The sequence below is a fragment of the Notamacropus eugenii genome, chromosome 5 (genome assembly GCF_028372415.1).
Source record: "Notamacropus eugenii isolate mMacEug1 chromosome 5, mMacEug1.pri_v2, whole genome shotgun sequence".
Classification (NCBI taxonomy): domain Eukaryota; kingdom Metazoa; phylum Chordata; class Mammalia; order Diprotodontia; family Macropodidae; genus Notamacropus; species Notamacropus eugenii.
In genome coordinates, this window is record NC_092876.1 from 146,337,370 (window position 1) to 146,359,787 (window position 22,418).

Below are 22,418 nucleotides of genomic sequence, written 5' to 3' on the forward strand. Positions count from 1 at the left end.
AATGAATTCTCTAGGGTCAGTTAGCCAGCGTTTAAGGTTGGATTTGAACTCAGATCTTCCTGACTACAAGCCCAAAACTCTAACCACTACCCCACAAGAATCACCATAGGTTAATATTCACTACAATATAAACATAAGAATATGCATGCTAAGATACTTTTCCTTAAAAATATGTAGAGCTCTCTAACTGGCCACCAACTGAGGCAATATAAACAACTGTTCTGAAAGCAAGCTAAAAAAATTAAAGATACTAAACAACCACCAGCTGGGGGAGGAGAAAATTTAAGGAGCCCAATGGGACCTTTTGTTTATACCCTTAGCATCACCTTAGAAGCCACTGAAAAAGTTCAGAAAATGTTCAAAAAATTTTCAACAACCAACAAAAGTCATATCCTCCCCCTAATCTACAATGAAAGACCAATAACATGCCTCCCAACCTCTTCCAAACTTCCAAATAACTCAAAATGGAAGACAAGGGAAGGAGGAGGAAGGAGTTATATTCCTCAAATAAATACACCAACTCCTAAAGAACTGCAAATAAACGAAGTTCATACACTTATGATTTTTTAAAAAAAGCTCATCAAGTGATTCTACCTCACCCGTTAACACACAATTCTGATCCATAACCCCAATAATCATAACAAAAAATACTTACAGGGACAAGAAAAGCCAAAGTTTTGCCTGATCCTGTCTTTGCTGCTCCAAGTATATCTTTACCCTGCAAAGCGAGGCCAATGGTCTGCCTCTGTATCTCAGTCACCATTCGATATTGTGCTTCCTGCAAGCCTAAAATGTTCCAGGGAAAAAAGCGTTGACATGTTTTAAATCAAACTGTTGCAACTTAGAAAAGCACCAAGGGCTTTTCTGGAATAAAATGCTGTTCGAAGTTGATTATTCAGAGGTTCCTCCTGACTTCTTTTTACTCCTTGATCGCCTTCCAATGCCTGGACAAAAGGGATTCTTCACTTTTTTTGTGTCTTGGATCCCCATGGTAATCTGGTAAAGCCCTGCCCAGAACATTTTTAAATGCATATAATGAAATACTTAAGATTACAAAGAAAGCCAAGGATGCAGAAACTTATCAAAATATTTAAAAAAAAAAACAAAACACAGTTCACTGAACCCATATTAAACACCCCTGCTCTGGGAGGAGTTTAGAGAAGAAAGATTTAAAAATAAGTTCACTTAATTTTAATTTCTCATTTGCAATTGCTCGTGGTAGAGAGAGTATGGTAAAATGTGGAGATAATTGGTAGCAATGAAATTTTAGGATTACATTAATCTCCCTGTTCCCTCTGGTCCATGGACCAATATGATAATAATAATGACACTAACATTAGATGGATATAGACAGATAACACTTATAAACACTTTAAGGTCTACAAAGTACATTACAAGTTAAGGAAGTTGCTACTATTATCCTCATTTTATAGAGGAGAAAGCTAAGGTACACAGTGGTAAAGTGACTGTCCAGGGTCACATAGCTAATAAATATCTGAGGCAAGATTTGAACTCAAGTTCTTCTGATTCCAGATCCAGCACTTTCTGATTACAGACCTATTGAAAAACCCTGTTAAATATAATTAAAGAATTCCTTCAGCCTGCCCAACCTCCATCAAACTACTTACCTTTCAATGTTTTTCTGGACAAGGGGAAATCAGAAAATCGCATAATTTCATTTATATTTATCTGGAAGAAAAAAAAAAAGGGCTGATATATATCAACATGAAAAAAATTAACATTACCCAGTCTTCTCTTCTTCCACCCTGTCATCACTACCATGGACTTCAAAACTGATGCTGATGAACCTTCTAGCATCCTGACAACTACAAAGGTCCCCAACTTGAACAACCACCCACTTTTAGCCACTTCACCTCTATTCCAGCATGGTCACACTTTGAACCTCATTCCACAGAATCTGTATACTTGCTAAGATTTTGAACTGCTAAGTCCTCTTTTCTGACCACCATATCTAAATCAATCTTCCTTCCCATTCCCTCAACACTATAAAACCTACAGCTGAAACTCAATCTTCTTTACTCCCTCTGTCTCTCCCTCACTATTGCCTTTTTTTTCCCTTTGCCTTCCTTTGCCTCCATCCCCAGCCTGACCACAACAAGCTACATAATAGTTTCAAAGCCCCATCCTTGAAATCCTTCAAGTCCATATCCTTGATTCTCGGTCATGTCCCCAGGCCACAGAGTACCGCTAGAGAAGGGCACAAATTCCAGTGGTTTCATTCACTCTAAATGTAGGCTGCATAACCTTAGCAGGGCCCTTGCTGCTATTCACAACCCCAAAAACTGTGGCATTCAATAAAGAATCAGTCAGAAATCATCAAAGAAACTTCCCAAATAATGTACCTCACCTATGACTTCCATAAAACAAACATAAGGTCCTAGAGGCAAAGGGTATGGAAAGGGACTGCAGACAAAATGCAGTATGGCATAAGGGAAACAGCAAGGAGTCTGAGAACCTCAGTTCAAATCCTGGCTCTGCTTCTTCCTGCGTGACCTAGGTCAATCTCTCTGGGCCTCAGTTTCCTCATCTGTAAAATGACATGGTTGGACTAAATAGCGCCTAGGACATCCTGCAGCTCTAAATCCTTTGATCTAGTATTATGTATAAGTAGACAGGTATTCACTTTTAAACTTAAAAGTTGTTCTCTATTTTCCCCAACTTCATTACCCATTAACACTAACAAGGTCAAAGATACAATAGGGAATTTCTGATGTGGTCAAAAGGACCAGAAAAGCATATGTATTTGTCTCACCTCTATTCCTGTGATCCCTCCTACACACTACTACACATACAAGAGGCTGAAGTTGATATAGTAGGGATGGTGAAGACCTTACATTTATAAAAACCAATTATTCAGTTCCACAAGAATAAATACTATTTACTAAGAGCCCAAATCTCAGTAATCCCAGAAGAACTAAAGACAGAAAAAAAAAATGCAAAGGGCTGTCTCAAATGCATTGTTTAAATTAGCTGCAAGTAGCACTTCGATCTTCTCCAACATCTCTCAAGGGTGTCCCCTTCAATTGGCTCCAGACTAGTTCAATCCTTTTTCACCTCTCACCTGGATTGCTGCAATATGATCCTAATTGATCTGCCTGCCTCAGTCCCCTTTGAGAAATAATGTTGGGGAGGAATGAGGCATAGTAGTACTGGAGCTCAAATGATACTACAAAGCAGTAATCATCAAAACTATTTAGTACCAGTTCTAAAAAAGAAAAGTTGATCAATAAGCCAGAATAAGCACACAAGACCTAAAAGCAATCAAACACAGCAGGGCAGTGTCTGATAAACTTGATGGCATCAATTATTGGGGTAAGAACTCACATGATTCAACAGAAACTGATGGGAAAACTAAAAATCAATTTCGCAGAAATTGGGTTTAGAAAACTACCTCACACCACACACCAAAATAAGCTCCAAGTGGAGAGATGATCTTAGACATAAAAGGCTATATTACCGACAAATTAGAGACCGGAAGGAGATGATTTGCATAATTATGGACAGATGAACAAACGAGGGAGAAATAATCATACAACAGGCAGTTTTGATTACATTTAAAAAAGAAAAGGTTTTACACAAATTCAATCAATTTAGAATTAAAAGAAAAAAGTTAACTGAGAAAAATCTTGCTGCACATTTTTCTAATAAAGGTCTGATACTCAAATATATAAAAACAAGAGTCATTTCTCAACAGATAAATAATTAAAAGATATGTACAGGCAGTTTTCAAAAGAAGCACAAGTTGCAAATAATCATATGAAAAAATGCTTCAAGTCACTAAAACAAGAAAAATGCAAATTAAAACAACTCTGAGGTTCCACCTCATAGGAATATGGCAATTATTGGAAAGGCTTTAGAAGGTCAAGTATTCTAATGCCCTCCTCTTTCTCTTCAGAGAAATTGTGAATTGGCTCAACTATGCCCAAAAAGTCATTAATTGTGCAAATCTTTTGACCCAGCAATATCACCACAATGAATATGGCTCAAAAAAGATCAAAGAGAAAAATGACTTATATGTACTAAAATATTTAAAGTAGCACTTCTCCATTGTAACAAAGAACTGGAAAACAGAGTGTGTTCATCAATTGGGGGAACATCCAATTAAATTATGCTATGTGAACATAATAAGATTGTCCTTTAAGAAAAGAAAAGGGGATAAATGCAGAGAACACTGAGAAGACTTTTATGAATGATGCAGAGTGAAATAAGCAGAAGCAAAACAAGTTATTCAATGACTACAATAGGTAAAAGAAAAACAAAACTGCAAAAATCTTAAGAACACTAATTGATGCACTGACCAACCACAATTTCAAAAAACTGATGACACAGCATACTTCCCATCTCTTGACAGAAAGGTGATGGACTAAAATTGTAGAAAAAGACACATCCATACAAGAGCAACATGAATTTGTTTTGTTTGATATATGTCTGTTTTATGTATTTGTTACAAAGAGAGAGGTTTTATTTAGTGGGGGTAGAGTTGTGGAGGGAAGTGAATAGAGAGGTAAAGAGATTCAAGAAAGGAAAAAAAAAGAAACAATGTCTTATTTCACAACATGAAATGTGTTTAATATGATTGTACATGTATAACCAATATTAGATTACCTGCTGTCCTGCAGAAGGGAGAGGGAATGGAGGGGAAAAAAATTTGGAACTCAAAATCTTATAAAAGTGAATGTTGAAAGAAAAAAATAAATTTTTAAAAAGTGAAAGAAAAAAGATCAATGAAATGTTAAAAAAAATACACAGAAAACAATAGAAGGAAGTACAAAGCACTTGACTCAGACAAGCAATGCACTTTTTGTCATGTTAAATTTATCATATATACATGTACGCAAATGTATATTATATATAAATACACAAACATCTATTATACACACATACATATTTAAACAAGCTATTCATAATAAAATTAATTCCAATTTCCTGGGGTGTTTTGTATATGGAACTGTTCGTATTAAGTTCTTAATTTTAAAAAAAAGGAAAAAATATAAAATAATCTTAGAAAGGTAAGTTGGAGCTAGACTTTACATAAGGAGTATTTTAACCCATAGGCAACTGGGAGTCACTGAAGATTCTGGAGAAAAGTAAGATAGTCAGACTTTTGCTCTAGGAGAATCTGTTTGGCAGCTGTATGGAAATTACCCAACCTTCTTTGCTAAACACCCTATTAAGATAGGGGACAGCTAGGTGGTGCAGTGGATAGAGCACCAGTGCAGGAGTCAGGAGGACCTGAGTTCAAATTTCACTTCAGACACTTGACACTCACTAGCTGTGTGACCTTGGGCAAGTCACTTCACCCCAACTGCCTCATCCTGGGTCATCTCCAGTCATCCTGATGAATATCTGGTCACTGGATTCAGATGGCTCTGGAGGAGAAGTGAGGCTGGTACCTGCACAGCCCTCTCTCACTCAAAATAAAGCCAAGTGTAAGTCAAGTCATTATTTCTCTGATGGCATGGTCTTCTTTGGCAATGAAGGACGAAAACACATTAAGACAGAGCAGAAACCAAGGGTTGAATGGCTAATGCAAGATCTATATTTTAATGCCCAAAATCATCTTAAAGCAGATCATAGTCTATACTTCTAAACCAAATGCACCTCCAAAAAAGCTGTTAGCTCCAAGAACATCTGACAGGTAAACACTGACTAATCAAAGAGTCAATGAAAGATGCTCATCCTAAAACTTCTAAGAAAAAACTATGCATGACATATGAAAAGTTCTGGGCTTCCCCAATATTAACAATGTTATTTAATAAATACCTCTTTCATATGCCAAGTCAAAATTTTCTTTATGTGGAAACCTAAACTCCTATTTCAGGAGTAGCATACACAAATACATACCAGTCTCTATTCTGTTTTCTCATGTGTAAAATGATGGGATCAGAGTAAATAACTCTTCCAGACCTTAGCAGCTCTAAAAAATTCTTTGACTCTAAAAAAAAAAAATTCATTCTGTGGTCCTTTAGTAGTTTCACATTCAATTTTTTAATATTTTATACTTTTTATGTTACTTGGTGTTGCAACATTCATTCCCATGTGTTCTGCCTCACCAAAAAGAATATAAAACTCAAGGAAGTCTTTTTTTCTCTAAATCTCTGTGCCCAAAAGAATTCTTCTCCACTAATTTCCATCTCACCTTCTTCCCACGTTTCCCATTGTTGTGCAAGATGCTCCAGTGAGTATAATTTACCTTAAAAATGCTGGCACAAAGAGAAATCATAACCACACTAGTGATAAATGAATCTTTAATTTAAAACATCAATTTACAGAAATGAGAGTGACATTCACTGCTCAAGGAATTTTCATTTTGCAGACTACAATGAGAAATATTCAATTTATATTCCCTCAAACATAAACTGAAATTAGTTGATTAACAATGTATTTTGTTGTTACAAACTGGTTATAGATTTAAACAAATTTTGCTGGTGATTTACCAAATCCTGAAGTTCTGTAATTCTAGAGCTATTTGATTTTGCATCAGCTAATATAGAAGTATTAGCTTGGCAATGTAAAGCAAGACATTTTTCCTATTTTTTGGAATTACAATAAGTAATATTTTGCTTGCCCTTAAACTTTACATCCATCAAATATTCATTAATAACGCTTTTCAGTAACATAAACCCAATTTCCTGCATCTATTACATGCTCTGAGAAGAAGAAGTATTTTAATGCAGATGCTGAAGGCAAGGGATGCTGCTTAGATCTCAAATGTGCTGTCAAACTATTCATAATTCACAAAGAAGGAAAAAGTTGCATTTGCTGGATTTATTAAATTACACTTCAGGCTTTTTAGGGATGACATGTATTACATTTTTACAATTTTCATGCCATATTCCTCAAGATTCTCAATGTAAACTCAGAGTGGATTACTTTCTGCCTTTCCATATTACAAGCACAACAAGCTAATCCTTACAATTCGTTCTAGGGAACAAATGCTGGAGGAGAAAAAAAACGGGCACCAGGGCAGCATAAGAATTTCTCAATGTTTTATTCAAAAATTATTGTAGCTCTAACAGCAAGAGACCCCAGTTATAGGATAACCTCCCAGAACATTAAAATGACACATGGTTATTAGATTACTGCATTTTGCCATTATCAGCAAATACCAGTTTTCCTAGGGAATATGCCTTTTCCTCACTAAAGGAGCTAGTCTGGAGCCTACCTCTTAAACAGCAGGAAAAACAGTACAAGTAGACAAACATATACTGCATCTCTTCCTCAAGTATGTTGGCCTCCTGCAGAGAGAAAATATAGTTCTTTCGAGGAACCAAATGCACACTAAAATTGTTCAACTACTGTACTGTCAGGCATGACCTTTGAGTGTAACACAGGGCTATTTGTTCTTTTTCTTTTCTTAAGGAGCCAAACATCAAGGAGAAGAAAACTATGTTTTCTATGCTGGTTTTCAAAATGAATTCCAATGGACTTGTGGAAACCACAAAAAACAGACGCTTCAATTCCCTACAGGGAGGCAATCGCTCTTGTCTTTCCCATCCTCCTCTCTGCAACTCTCTTTTATGAGAAAAGCCACCACTACTAAAGGATAGAACCAGTTTAGCACAAGAAGCTGTGAGAACAACCAACCTACAATCAAAGATTACAGATAACTTATTTCAAGCTTGTCTATTCCTACGTGGATATTAAGCTTTAAGGCTCATCCTAGCCAATACTAAGCTCCCCTTCCTATTCTCTGCTACTCCTACCAGGACCATCACTCAATTCACATACACTACTTCCTCTTCTTCAGTTATTACTCCTTCACTTTAACTGCATATATCTCAAGTCTGTAAAATAAAGAGGAAAAAAAGGCTCCAAAGATAGGAAAACCTGAAAATCCTGTGCATTTCAACTTCTAAATTTCCTATGCATGGTTTCAAAAACCACTAACATCTCACCCATTCTGGGCTCTCCATCCCCACACCTACATTTGGAAGAAAGATTATCTCACTCTACCGATCTACAGTCAACAATCAATATGCATTAAGTACCTTCTATGTGTCAGATACTGTGGTAAGAAGTGGGGATACAAAGACAAAAATGAAGGAGCTCATATTCTGTCAGGGAAATAAGTAAATATACACAATGTACTGGGGAAAGGGGAAGGTATCGAGTAACTGGGAAGATCAGGAAAAGTCTGATGTAGAAAGTGGCTCCTGACCTGAACTTTATTTTTTTCTTTTTTTTTTGTTTTATTTTAGACTCAAATGCCAGATCACAAATACAGAATAGAGAAAAAAAACAAAAATATATCATAAACTTAAATATTGGAACTTAAATACAAAGGTGAGAAGAAAAACGTCATGCATAGCAGAACATGAGAGGATTCAAATTATGTAACAATATATTTTCATTTCAAGAAAGCCTGTATGATAAATGATACTTATGTTGAAAATTGTCCATCTTTTCTGTGCTTCCTGGTGAGTTCTTTTGTTCTCTGCTGTACACTTTTTTACTTTTTTCCCCTTCCCCCACACCCCAGAAAGCTACAATAAATATTAATAAATTAGACGTTTGTCTATAGCTATAGATATATACATGCACATATACATATATACAGACATATACTTTTCCAAACCCATTCTACACTTGATCTTTGGTTTTTATGTTTGTGCATATCCATTTCCTATCCATCCAGCCTACTCTACTTTACTTTTACCCGTTCCCCCTTGCCTTCCTATTACTTGCCTACCCCGCTCCAAGCATCGCTCCCCTACCCTCCCATTCCCACAAATCTAAACACCCCTGTATGCCCCTCTTACCTATTCCCTCATCGTCCCCTCTAAAGATCTCTCCCCAATCCCTATGCCTCTACCTTTTTATTTCTTCTGAATTTTTAGAAGACTTCTCTATTCTTCTAAAGATACATGTATTGTTCCTTCTTAAAACCCATTCCCGATGAAAGTAGGTTACCACAACTACCAGCTCTCCTCCCCCATCTAATTGCTCTGTATCAATTCTTCCTCTTGCACCTCATTGGTATAAAATAACTAGTCTTTTTAGCTGTTCCTAAATGGTTTTACTTTTTGAATTAATGTCATCGTCAGGTTTACCCCAATCTTTGTTATGAGCTACCCAATTATTAATGTCTTAGACATACATTTTATATACATAAAAGGCAAACAGTCTGTCTTTATAAATCACTTATAATCAGTCTTTGGTATATGCCTTATATTTCTCTTGGTTCTTGTAAGTCAAATCTTCTATTAAGTTCAAGATTTTTGTTAATGAAGTCTGAAAGTCTGAGAGTTTATCCAATGTCCATTTTTTTTTTTATTCTGAATAATACTTAACTTTGCAGGGTATGATATTTTTGGTCAGAGCCCCAGTTCTTTTGCTCTTCAATATACTGTATTCCAAGACCTGAGGTCCTTTAATGTCTCTGCTGCTAGGTCCTGTGTGATTCTAATTGTTCCATCATATTTAAATTGTTTTAATCTTAATTTTTTTTTAATATTTTATCCTTGAGCTAGGGATTTTGGAATTTGACTATGATACTCCTATGAGTTTTCCTCATGGGATCTCTTTTAAGTGGTGATCAATGGATTTTTCCTATTTCTACTTCCCACCCACCCCCAACCCCTACTTCCGCACTTGTTCTAATGCTTCAGGATAAATTTCTTTAATTATTTCTTTTATTATTATATCAAGATTCTTTTTTTGATCATAACTTTCAGCTAGTCCAATTATTTTTATATTTTCCCATCTTGAGTTATTCTCTGAATCTGTTGTTTTTCTTCTAATATGGTTCACTTTCTCTTCTATTTTTTCATTATTCGTATTTTGTTTAATTATTTCTTGATCTCTTATAATTTCACTGACTTCACTTTACCCAATTTTAATTTTCAAGGTGTCATTTTCTTCCCTCAGATTGGGGATATCTTTTCGTAATTGGCTGACTTTCCTCTTGTAACCTTATTGTTTTTCTTGGATTATTCTTTTTTTTTAAGTTTTTTTAATTTTTCCTCCATCTCTGTTATTTGATTTTTAAAGTCTTTTTAAGATTTTTTATAAATTCTTTTTTTGGGCTGGTGACCATTTGACGTTACTCTTTGGGGGTTTCATTACTCTAGTATCCCCTCTGAAGATGAGCCCCCTGATCATCTCTATTCCCATAATAGCTTTCTAGGGTTGGATTCTTTCTCCTTTACCTGTGCATTTTTTTTTGGTGTTAATAGCCTAATGTAATCACTTCCAGTCCTGAAGTATGGGGGGATGGTACCTCTTGACCCAGATATTCAGTTCTCCTCTCTTGCTCGGAACGAAAGCCAAACCTCCAACCTCCTGTAAGTGCAGCCAGAGGCTTTCTGCCCCACTGCTTCTGCACTCACATGCTGGTTCCTTCTCACTCTGCCATTCTTCACAGCACAACTTGGTCGGGCATTTCTTATAAGCAGAGATTCCCTCAATCTTCCCAGGCTCAAAAACCCAACTCCTCCCAAAGTTCCAGTTGCTGGGGTCAAAGCAGCCTCCCAAACCAAATAAGTCCAGGGCTTGCAGCTTGGTTGTTAAAACAGAACTAGCCTAGAGGTGTCTACTCTTAACAGGGCCAGAATCCTCTCTCTAGACCGAAACTTTAAAGGAAGCTAGAGATTGTAAGTGGCAGAAGGAGGAAAGAAGTACATCCAGGCATTGGAGGTAGCCTGTACTAAGCCTGAATGATCTCTCCTTCAAGTCTACCTTTCAAAACTTAACTGCCACTTTCTACATGAAAAAAATTCTTAAATCTCCAGTTCCATTGCTTTTCCTTTCACCAAATTACTTGTTTATTTTATTGATAATTTATGTATACATTTTCCATACATTTTGTTTATACTAACATACATGTTTACCTTCTCCAATAGAAAGTAAGCTTCTTTAGGGCAGGAGCTATTTCATATTTGTCTTTGTACTCCTAGCACCTGGCATAGTGCATGGAACATAGTAGACTTTTAATAAATACCTGCTATTTGGCTAAAAGAAGACGAGATGGAACGTCATATATGAAAGTAGGAAAGTTTAAAGCAAATGTGGAGTGTATGGAATAATGTGTATGTAATAAGCCTGGAAGGTAGGCTGGAAGTATGAAGTATTTTAAATAATAGAGAAGTTTGTAGGTTATCCAGGAGGTAGCAGGGAACAACTGCAATTCTCTGAGCAGAAGAGTGACGTGGTCAGAACAGTGCTTTACAAATGTCACTTTGGTAGCAGTGTGGAGGATGGACTGGAAAGAAGGGACTTGAGGCAAGCAAAGCAAAAAGATTATTTTAATAGTACAGTCAGGGAGTGATATGGACCTGAACAAGGGAAGGGGTCATATCAGTAAAAAGAAAGGGGTGGTTGCAAGAGAGCCTGTGGAAGTAACATTGTCAAAATTTGGCAACTAACTGGATATCTTAGGTCAGGGAGAGCCGGGAGGTTGATCTGAAGGTTGTCAAGCTAGAAGACCAGAAGAATAGGAGCTTCTTCAAAGGAAAGTTTAAAAGAACTTAAAAGAAGTCTTATCTTCTGTTTTTTATGTGATTAATCTGAGATGCCTATGGGGCAACCAGTTCAAAATACCTACTAGCATACAGAACTGAAACTCAGGAGAAGCAAGGGCTAGATATATAAACATGGAAATCAGCTACATAGAAATAATCACTGAACCCACGGGAAGTGATGAAATTACCAAGAAAGAGGGTGTAGAGAGGAGGGCCCAAGACAGAGTTTTACTAGGCGCCCATATTAGTGGGCATATAGTTAAATGAGCCTACAAAGAAAATGGAGGAGTCATTAAACAGATAAAAACCAATCAATCAACAAATAATTATTAAGAATCTATGTGAGGGAGGGCAGAGCCAAGATGGCGGAGTAGAAAGACACACATACGCTAGCTCCGAACCCACAGCCCATAAAATATCTGTGAAAAAGAACTCCCAACAAATTCTGGAGCAGCAGAAGCCACAGAACAACGAAACGGACGAGATTTCTGTTCCAGAGAGCCTGAAAACCTCTCACAAAAGGTCCTTCGCGCTGCAGACCTGGAGCCAAGCCGAGACCTGCATTGGCCGCGCGGCGCCCAGAGGAGCAGATCCGAGCAGGCTTCAGGGACAGAATCTCCAGCAGCCACGCAGGTCCCTCCACCCACAGGTGACAAGGGTTGGTGAGAGGGTCTCTTTGGCGGGTCGAGAAGGGAGTGGGGTGCCCCCATAACTCAGGCCCCCTCGGGAGGCAGCAGCAGGGGTGGCAGCAGACAGGGGCTTCCCAAGCAGGCAGGAGCCCACATCCATTGTTGAAGGTCTCTGCATAAAGCCCCTGAGGGAACTGAGCCCATGAGGCAGCCCTGCCCCCACCTCAGCACCTGAACTTGATCTCACACTGAACAGCAGCCCCGCCCCTGCCCAAAGCCCTGAGGCTGAGAAGCAGCATTTAAATCTCAGACCCCAAGCGCTGGCTGGGAGGATCTGGAGGCCAGGTGGGTGTAAAGAGAATATTCAGAAGTCAAGTGACTGGCTAGGAAAATGCCCAGAAAAGGGAAAAAAAATAAGACTACAGAAGGCTACTTTCTTGGTGAACAATATTTCCTCCCTTCCTTTCTGATGAGGAAGAACAATGTTTACCATCAGGGAAAGATACAGAAGTCAAGGCTTCTGTATCCCAGCCCACCTAATGGGCTCAGGCCATGGAAGAGCTCAAAAAGGATTTTGAAAATCAAGTTAGAGAGGTGGAGGAAAAACTGGAAAGAGCAATGAGAGACATGCAAGCAAAGCACGAAAAACAATTAAACACCCTGCTAACGGAGACCCAAAAAAATGCTGAAGAAAATAACACCTTGAAAAATAGGCTAACTCAATTGGCAAAAGAGGGTCAAAAAGCCAATGAGGAGAAGAATGCTTTCAAAAGCAGAATTAGCCAAATGGAAAAGGAGATTTAAAAGCTCACTGAAGAAAATAGTTCTTTCAAAATTAGAATGGAACAGATGGAGGCTAATGACTTTATGAGAAACCAAGAAATCACAAAACAAAACCAAAAGAGTGAAAAAATGGAAGATAATGTGAAATATCTCATTGGAAAAACAACTGACCTGGAAAATAGATCCAGGAGAGACAATTTAAAAATTATGGGACTACCTGAAAGCCATGATCAAAAAAAGAGCCTAGACATCATCTTTCATGAAATTATCAAGGAAAACTGCCCTGGGATTCTAGGACCAGACGGCAAAATAAGTATTCAAGGAATCCAGCGATCACCGCCTGAAAAAGATCCAAAAAGAGAAACTCCTAGGAACATTGTGGCCAAATTCCAGAGTTCCCAGGTCAAGGAGAAAATATTGCAAGCAGCTAGAAAGAAACAATTCAAGTACTGTGGAAATACAATCAGGATAACACAAGATCTAGCAGCTTCTACATTAAGGGATCGAAGGGCATGGAATAGGATATTCCACAAGTCAAAGGAACTAGGACTAAAACCAAGAATCACCTACCCAGCCAAACTGAGTATAATACTTCAGGGGAAAAATTGGTCTTTCAATGAAATAGAGGACTTTCAAGCATTCTTGATGAAAAGACCAGAGCTGAAAAGAAAATTTGACTTTCAAACACAAGAATGAAGAGAACCATGAAAAGGTAAACAGCAAAGAGAAGTCATAAGAGACTTACGAAAGATGAACTGTTTACATTCCTACATGGAAAGACAATATTTGTAACTCTTGAAACTGTTCTGTAGCTGGGTACTGGGTGGGATTACACACACACACAGCACACGCACACACACACACACATAGAGACAGAGTGCACAGAGTGAATTGAAGAGGATGGGATCATATCTTAAAATAATGAAATCAAGCAGTGAGAGAGAAATGTATTGGGAGGAGAAAGAGAGAAATGGAATGGGGCAAATTATCTCTTATAAAAGAGGCAAGCAAAAGACTTATTAGTGGGGGGATAAAGAGGGGAGGTGAGAGAAAAACATGAAGTTTACTCTCATCACATTCGACTAAAGGAAGGAATAAAATGCACACTCATTTTGGTATGAAAACCTATCTTACAATACAGGAAAGTGGGGGATAAGGGGATAAGCAGGGTGGGGGGGATGATGGAAGGGAGGGCATGGGGAGGAGGGAGCAATTTGAAGTCGACACTCATGGGGAGGGACAGGATCAAAAGAGAATAGAAGTAATGGGGGACAGGATAGGATGGAGGGAAATATAGTTAGTCTTATACAACACAACTATTATGGAAGTCATTTGCAAAACTACACAGATTTGGCCTATATTGAATTGCTTACCTTCCAAAGGGAAGGGGTGGGGAGGGAGGGAGGAAAAGAAGTTGGAACTCAAAGTTTTAGGAACAACTGTCGAGTACTGTTCTTGCCACTAGGAAATAAGAAATACAGGTAAAGGGGTATAGAAAGTTATTTGGCCCTACAGGACAAAAGAGAAGATGGTGACAAGGGCAGAGAGGGATGATAGAAGAGAGAGCAGATTGGTGATAGGGGCAATTAGAATGCTCAGTGTTTTGGGGTGGGGGGAGGGGACAAAAGGGGAGAAAATGTGGAACCCAAAATTTTGTGAAAACGAATGTTAAAAGTTAAATAAATAAATAAAAGAATTTTTAAAAAAAGAATCTATGTGAGTCAATATAATTTTTAAATTGACAATTTTACCTAACCTATTTATTTACTGTCATCCCAGTTAAATTACCAAAAATGTGTTTTCTAAGTAAAATTTTCAGACAATCTCTCAGATAGGATTGGGTTGAAATATTACTATGGTGAAGGAAATGAGTTGGTTGATTTAGAAAAACATGGAAAGACTTGGAGTTATGAAAGAAGATGCTATCCACCTTCTGAGAATAGGAGGAAATAAGCATAGTACGGTCATATATATACATATATGTATGTATGTGTCTATATTTGTATATATGTGTATAAGTGTCTATGGGTATATATGTGTATTTTTATAGATATTCATGTATATGTGTGCAAAAATATAAATATACACATATATGTATACATATGTGTGTATATGCTTAATTGTAGCCTTCTTTAGCATGGGTTGTGGAGGGAGAAGGAAAAATAAAGCAAAAAGTGCACAGCAGAAAACAAAAGAAAACCAACAAGGAAGCAAAGAGAAACTCAGGCAGCTTTAAAAAAATGTGTAAACTTTATTATATAGGTTTTCTTGAAATGGAAATTCATTATTTCATATTGAATCCTCTCATGGTATGCTGTGTACATGGAAATGTTTGGTTTTTTTCTTTCCTCATTTTATATTTAAGTTTAAAATAAGAAAATTTACCAAAAAAAAAAAAAAAAAGAATCTATGTGCCAAGCATTGTGCTAAACACTGGGGATACAAGACAAAAGTGAAACAGGCCCTGAACTCAAGAAGCTTACATTCAAATGTGGGAAACGATATGCATGTATGAGTATATGTATGTATATGTACACACATATGTAGGTACGTATATACATGCCTATGTGTGTGTATATGTGGAATACATACAAAAAGAATGAAGGGTGACTTTGGAAGGGGGTGGTACTAGCAGCTAGAGGAGTAAGGAAAGGTTTCATGTAGAAGATAGTGCTTTACTTAAAACTCCATTATAAAGCAGTAGTCAGATATTGGTTAAAAAAATTAAAATTAAAAATCGTCCCACTGAAATGGCTCTCTCCAAGGTTACTAACGATCTCTCTAAGTTGCCAAATCAAATGGCCCTTTCTTTATCTTTTCTCCTTGACCTGTCTGCCGTTTTTGACACTGTTGATTGCTGTCTCCTCTTTGATTCTCTCCTCTCTCTAGGTTTTTGAGACACCATTCTCTCCTGGTTCTCCTTCTACCTATCTGACCACTACTTCTCTGTAATCTTTTGCTGGATCCTCTTCCATATCACACCCTTTAACTGTAGCTGTTCCTGAGGATTCTGTCATAGGCCCTCTTCTCCTTTCTGTCTATACCACTTCACTTTGTGATCTCATCATCTCCCATAAATATTTTCAAACCACCTATCCTGCCAAACTTCAATTTCACATCTCCAAATGCCTTTCAGATATCTCAAACTGGATATACCATAGACATCTTAAACTTAGTATGTCCAAAACATTATCTCATTATCTTTTCTCCTAACACTCCCCATCTTCCTACCTTCCCTATTACTGTAGAGGGCAATACCATCCTTCTCCCAATATCTCAGACTCACAACCTAGTAGTCATCTTCCACTGTTCCCAATCTCTCACCCTCTATATCCAATCTGTTGCAAGGTCTGTCAACTTTACTTCGGTAACATTTCTCATTTCCCTGCTTCTGCCCTCTGACACTGCCACCACCCTGATACAGGCCCTCACACCTGGACTACTGCAATAACCTGTTGGTGGGTCTGCTTGCATTGTATTCACACTGACTACAATAATATGAATGGAAAGGACAATCATTTAAAAAACCAAAAATGAATACTGCAAAATTTTCAAGAATAAGCACATCTTGAATTCATATGAAGGACAGTGAGATATATATACATTGGAAGGGGGAGGAGAGAAGGAGAACCAACAAACATACAGGAAAACCAGAAAGCAAAACCAATGGCATTTCAGAAGGCAATCTTCACATCAGAATAGGTTTTAGTAAATTATGAGTCAAAATCTCTCTGAGCCTCAGTTTCCTCATCTGTTAAAAAAAGATAACATACTTGCACTATCTACCTCAGAGTGGTGCTGTGGAAAAGTCTCTGTGTTCTATATAAATGTGAGTTCATAGATTTAGAGATGAAGGGATCCTAGAAATCTAGTCTAATACCCTCATTTCACCAATAAGGAAAATGAGGCCAAGAGAAGTTAGCTGATAAGTCACAGAAGATGTAAAATAGTAGAATGTAATGGTAATTTAAATGGGAAGATCTTTCCCATTCACTAATAGGCCCATGTGACCTAATTAACTTTGTATTTTATTCATTTACATTTTTTTTTATATAATTATATGTATATGTATATATAAACATGCATATATGGAGGGATGGGGGGAGAGGGAGAGAGAGAGAAAGAGAGAAAGAGAGAGAGAGAGAGAGAGAGACTCCCCTGATGCAATGTAAGCTCCTTGAGAAAAAGTATTGTTTAATTTATTGTATTTGTATTTCCAGGGGTTGCATGGTATTTGTTATTAAAAAGAAGCTTCATAAATACTCACTGACTGATTAATTAATTGACTGAATGACTACTGCCTACTGGGTCACATGGAAGCCTGAGTCACATGAGTCTATGGAGGGATAGAGAAGGGTGGAGCAAGAAGGGGCGGAACTAGAACAAAGCTGAGAGGAAGTTTATCAGAGAGCAATCAAAGCCGGGAAAGGCAGCTGGCTAGTGTGAGTGAGAGAGTTTGTGATTTGTTTAAGGGAGCTGGTATGGGAAGCCTAACAGAGTATTGCCCTCTGCATTGTTATTCTGTATAGATTTCTTTGTTACTATGATGGATTTGGCTTTTTGGTGTTGGGATTTGGCTTTATGGTGTCTGAATAAATGTTTTGGTTCTGTCTTCCATGTAGAGAGTATTCTGTGATTCAGAATTGTACCAGCATATTCATGGCTGCCATAGGCACTGTGAATATTGCAGTGGTACTACAAAGAGTTGGGATCCGAACTCACATCCTCTCATTCCAAATCCAAAACTCTTACTATGTGACATAGTAAGTACTTAACACATGCTTGGTGGTAGATAAACAATGGAAAAGTTGCAGGATAGCAGATTTCAGTTCAGTATCTGCATCCAGTTTCACCTTAAATTTAATTTGTATCTCAGTTGTCCATGTTCCTGTTCTCATTTTCTATATTTTGAATTTAACATGGAGGAAAAATAGCTTGATATGCAAAGGGCTGGTATCTAGGGAAGTTAATTACAACCGCCAATATGAAATCAGAAAGCAAGTGTGATGAACCAACCAAAAAAGCTACATGCTACCTAAACTGCAATAAAAGAAACCTAACGTCCAACAGGACAATGTATTTTGTAAAAAATGCAAAAGTCAAATGGAACATAGCAGTAACCTTTAAGATGATCATGAGTGCTAAGACAGAAGGCCAACTGAACTGTCACTCTCGTTAGCTATACCAGCCTAAGCAAAATGAATAGACATCTTGGGGGTGTACAGAAAACGAGATTTTACAATCAAATTCAGTGAGACAAAATGCTCACACTATAAGGGGCATATGAAGTGCAGGCCAATAGTAACCTCCTATAGCAAAGACAGATACACACCAACACATAGGCTCACTAGCAGCAAAAAAGGTTGGCTGCCATTTTTTTTTCTTTTATTTTACCCAGAGCCTATGTAATAAAACTCCTTGCTATATACACTTCATAGGATTATTACAAGTCAACTATGTTACGTTCATAAAGTATTTTCAAAATCATATCTTCAAGAATCTGTGATTATGTCAATTTGTGAAATCACAGGCTATATATACACACACCTTCATGAGTTGCTAAAAGAAATTCAATCCAGTAGCTAACTTGGTGGTAACACAACTATGGCATAAACTAAATATATCAAATGACACAGGCAATGTATGCCCCACAACACTCCTAAGTATAACCCAAGCCAGACTGAAATGTAATTGGGGAATATTTAACAAAATAAATAAAAATTCAATAAAATATAGATACTACATTTGAAAACTAAGCTAGTATGTAGGCCACAGGGATCCTTATGAACAGACTGGCGGCCCCCATTTCTATTTGAATTTGACACCACTGGTACAAACCATGAAGTGTTACAACTTATTACTATTCACTTCAAGTTTACTTGTTGACTTTCTCATTTCCGACAATATTAGCTTCTCATCAATGTTATCCATTATATTCACAACATAATTATCTCAATTCTGTATTTCCCTTGCCCACAATCTTCAGTAACCAAGTCCTGTTCCATCTTAAAATCTCTCTCCTAAATTCATTCCTTTCTGTTTCCACTGACACACCTTCAACTCCACCCTCCACACAAGCTCCCCTACCCCACAACCGAGCTTAATTAACTTTGTATTTTATTCATTTGCATTTATTTTGTATGTAATTATATGTATATGTATATATAAACATGCATATATGGAGGGAGAGAGAGGGAGAGAGAGAGAGAGAAAGAGAAAGAGAGAGAGAAAGAGAGAGAGAGAGAGAGAGAGAGAGAGACTCTCCTGATGCAACGTAAGCTCCTTGAGAAAAAGTACTGTTTAATTTATTGCATCTGTATTTCCAGGGTTTGCATGGTATTTGTTATTAAAAAGAAGCTTCATAAATACTCATTTACTGATTAACTAATTGATTGAATGAATGACTACTGCCCATATTCTTTTAGGGTACCCCGCCCCACTTCCCATTCTCCTGTGCTATGTCTTTCAGACCTAAGTCTTATGCATAGCATTTATGAGTTTTTAAGCAAGAGCCATTCTTTTAAAATATTCATTAGTTATGAAGCAATAGCCATTAATCTAATGGATATCCATAGATATATAATACTTCAATATTGCAACAATAAGTATACATTAATCACCTATTGAGCAATCAGTACTATATTCAATGTGTTTTATGCACAGATAAACGAGGTAGTGTTACCTGTAGAATACAAAAGCTATTCCTATGGCATTCTAGAATAGAAATCTCCATGAATTCATAACATATTCTGTCTAAACATAGAACAATCAAGAAACCCGTTCTAAAATAAGCCAAAAACCTATTACTGATCATTTGGTTAAAGTAGGCAAAATTTAGTTTTTCAATTAGTGACAATGGTTAGAGACAGACATAAACAAGGCACTCAAAAGAATATTGGCAGATAGAATGTGGCAGACAGAACGATACACCTGTACAGACGTACAGTATTTGTACTACTAACTAAAAGCAGCTACTATTCTTTACTTCATAATGTTAATACTACAGCTTTTGGGCTGCTGTTAAATAGGGTCCCTCAAAGACAAAAGTTAAGCTGAAAAGAAATTTTCCCCTAATGCCAGGACCACTTCTATAAATTATTTTAAATTTAGTTGGTGAATCTGTCAATACACTACTGTATTCCTGTTTTACTTCCAGGTGCTCCAAGGCTTCCCTCACTCAGAACTTATAACCCTCATGCCACATGTCCTTTCCAACCCCTTAACTTCTCCTAGTGTATTTGCTCCATAACACTGTCTCCTTCCAGCCTCCTTGTCTCTACTATCTCACACCATTCCCCCAACCCTGTTTCTCTATTCTCTCTCCATGCCAATCCTATCTCCCCTTACTTAGCCTCTCCCTTTGATCGCCAAGGCCTATCTCCCCAAGGAAACATCTATCCCCAACTCTGTCACTCCCAACCCTCTAGGTGACCATGCCAGACCTCCTTTCCTAACACCACCACCCTGCTTCTTCCCCTCTCTGGCTTATCTCCAGGCCTTCCTCTTTCACACAGCCCAATTCCATCCTCTTCTGTACTCCTTACGGACAGCAGGAGCTATACGTCTTATTTACTTGATCCTCCGCCACCAGAATGCCAAAAACCACAATGGGTCCACAGGAGGCACTTCCTAAGTTCTGAATGACAAATAAATACCTGCGGGTCTAAAAGCATCACTCTTCAACGCTCCGATCACACCACACGGGTCTCTCACAACGAATTTCATTTACACTGGGTGCACAGATGCACAACAAAGGCACGAGCCCGCCAGAGGGGAAGCGTGCCCTGGATTCCCAAGTTTACCAGGACGGAGAGCCCTGCGAGCTCACACACAAGGCAGCTGTTTTCTGGGAAGCTCCAGAAACAGTTCCACACAAAGAAGCCTCTACAGGCCCCGGTCTGCCCGTCCAAACCCCTCCCTCAGGCAAGCCCCCAGCCCCCCTGGAGTCCTGCCCATTCAGAGCCCAGCTCCGCAGGTCACCCTCGCCCCACCTCCCCTCCTAGCCCGTCCGTTCGTCAGGACGCCCTCCCGCGGGTCTCCTCGCGCCACCCCGGCCGGCTCCCCACGTGGGCCCTCCCCGCGGTTCTCGTCAGGACCCCGCCCCCCTCCGCTCAAGACCCCTCCCCACGGGTCCCGGGCCCTGAGCCCGGCCGCGGCCCTCACCTTCTCGTACTCCGTGGTCAGGCGGCCGATGGCCTCCCGCTCCACCTGCCACTCGGGCTTCTTGAGCTGCTTTCTCAGCTCCTTCATCTTCTTCTGTTTCCGGATGTGTCTCTTCTTCCATCGCTCGAAATTCAACACCGGGTCGGTGCGGTCTCTGGCCTCCTTGTCGCTCCGGGCCTTAGCTTTCTTGTCGCTCCGGCTCTCGGTCTCGGGGTCCCCCCGGCTGCTGGAAGCCGGCTTGCCCATAGCGGCGGTCGCAGATCAAACCTCCCTCCCTCCAGAGCCGAGACTCCTCAAGCTAACAGGAGCAGCATGGAGCTAGTGACACCAGCGCATGCGCGCACCGAGCAGCCGCTCCTAGAGCGTTTTGAAACCGGGGCACGTACAGATGACGACACAGGAGAGTAGTGAAGCAATTGGCGCTTTCTGTTCTCTGCAGCCGGAAGAAGAGAGTAGAAGATACGGAAGGGGTGGGGCTTATTACCTGGGTACGGGACTTTTAAATGCGCGCGTGCGCAATGGGCTACTTTGAGTAGGAAATTGACATGGTATCTTAGACCAACCATAACTCATAACATCAGCGGGACTTCTTCTGGAACTTTTTGGTCTTGGGACCCATTCACACTCTTAAAGATTATTGAGCACAATATATAGCTTTTCTTTATGCCAGTTATTTACATTCAAAATTAAAACTCATTTTTATATTTACATTTTATACACAAATTTGTTCATTTAAGTAACAGGTCCGTTAAGTGTAAACATAAATTTTATGAAAAATAACTACATTTTCCAAAACAAAAATCAATAAGAAGGGCAATACATATTTTTTAAATCTCTTTCATGTCTAGCTTGATAGAAGACAGCTAGATTTTCCCATCTACTTTTGCATTCAGTCTGTGATGTTGCTTTATTCGAAAGAGATGAAGAAAAATCCAGACTCACACAGGTATGTGGTTGGAAAGAGGAGGGATATTTTATTTTTTTTTTAATTTATTTATTTGACATTCATTTTAACGAAATTTTGGGTTCCAAATTTTCTCCCCTTTTGTCCCCTCCCCCCGCAAACACCAAGCATTCTAATTGCCCCTATCACCAATCTGCTCTCTCTTCTATCATCCCTCTCTTTCTTTGTCTCCTTCTTCTCTTTTGTCCTGTAGGGCCAGATAACTTTCTATACCCCTTTACCTGTATTTCTTATTTCCTAGTGGCAAGAACATTACTCGACAGTTGATCCTAACACTTTGAGTTCCAACTTCTTTACCTCCCTCCCTCCCCACCCCTTCCCTTTGGAAGGCAAGCAATTCAATATAGGCCAAATCTGTGTAGTTTTGCAAATGACTTCCATAATAGTCATGTTGTA

At 38.6% G+C, this 22,418-nt stretch overlaps 1 protein-coding gene across 1 annotated transcript in view; it reads right to left on the bottom strand.

The window, feature by feature from the left end:
* DDX10 (DEAD-box helicase 10) overlaps window positions 1-21,760 on the bottom strand; it is a 323,965-nt gene extending 302,205 nt beyond the window's left edge. Inside the window, exons 1-3 of the mRNA XM_072611177.1 lie at window positions 21,059-21,760; window positions 1,629-1,689; window positions 656-786 (exon numbers count right to left, since the gene is read on the bottom strand). Coding sequence (XP_072467278.1) covers window positions 656-786; window positions 1,629-1,689; window positions 21,059-21,304 — 438 coding nt within the window. The 5' untranslated portion in view covers window positions 21,305-21,760. The remainder of the gene's footprint in view (window positions 1-655; window positions 787-1,628; window positions 1,690-21,058) is intronic.
* Between the last annotated feature and the right edge of the window lie 658 nt (window positions 21,761-22,418).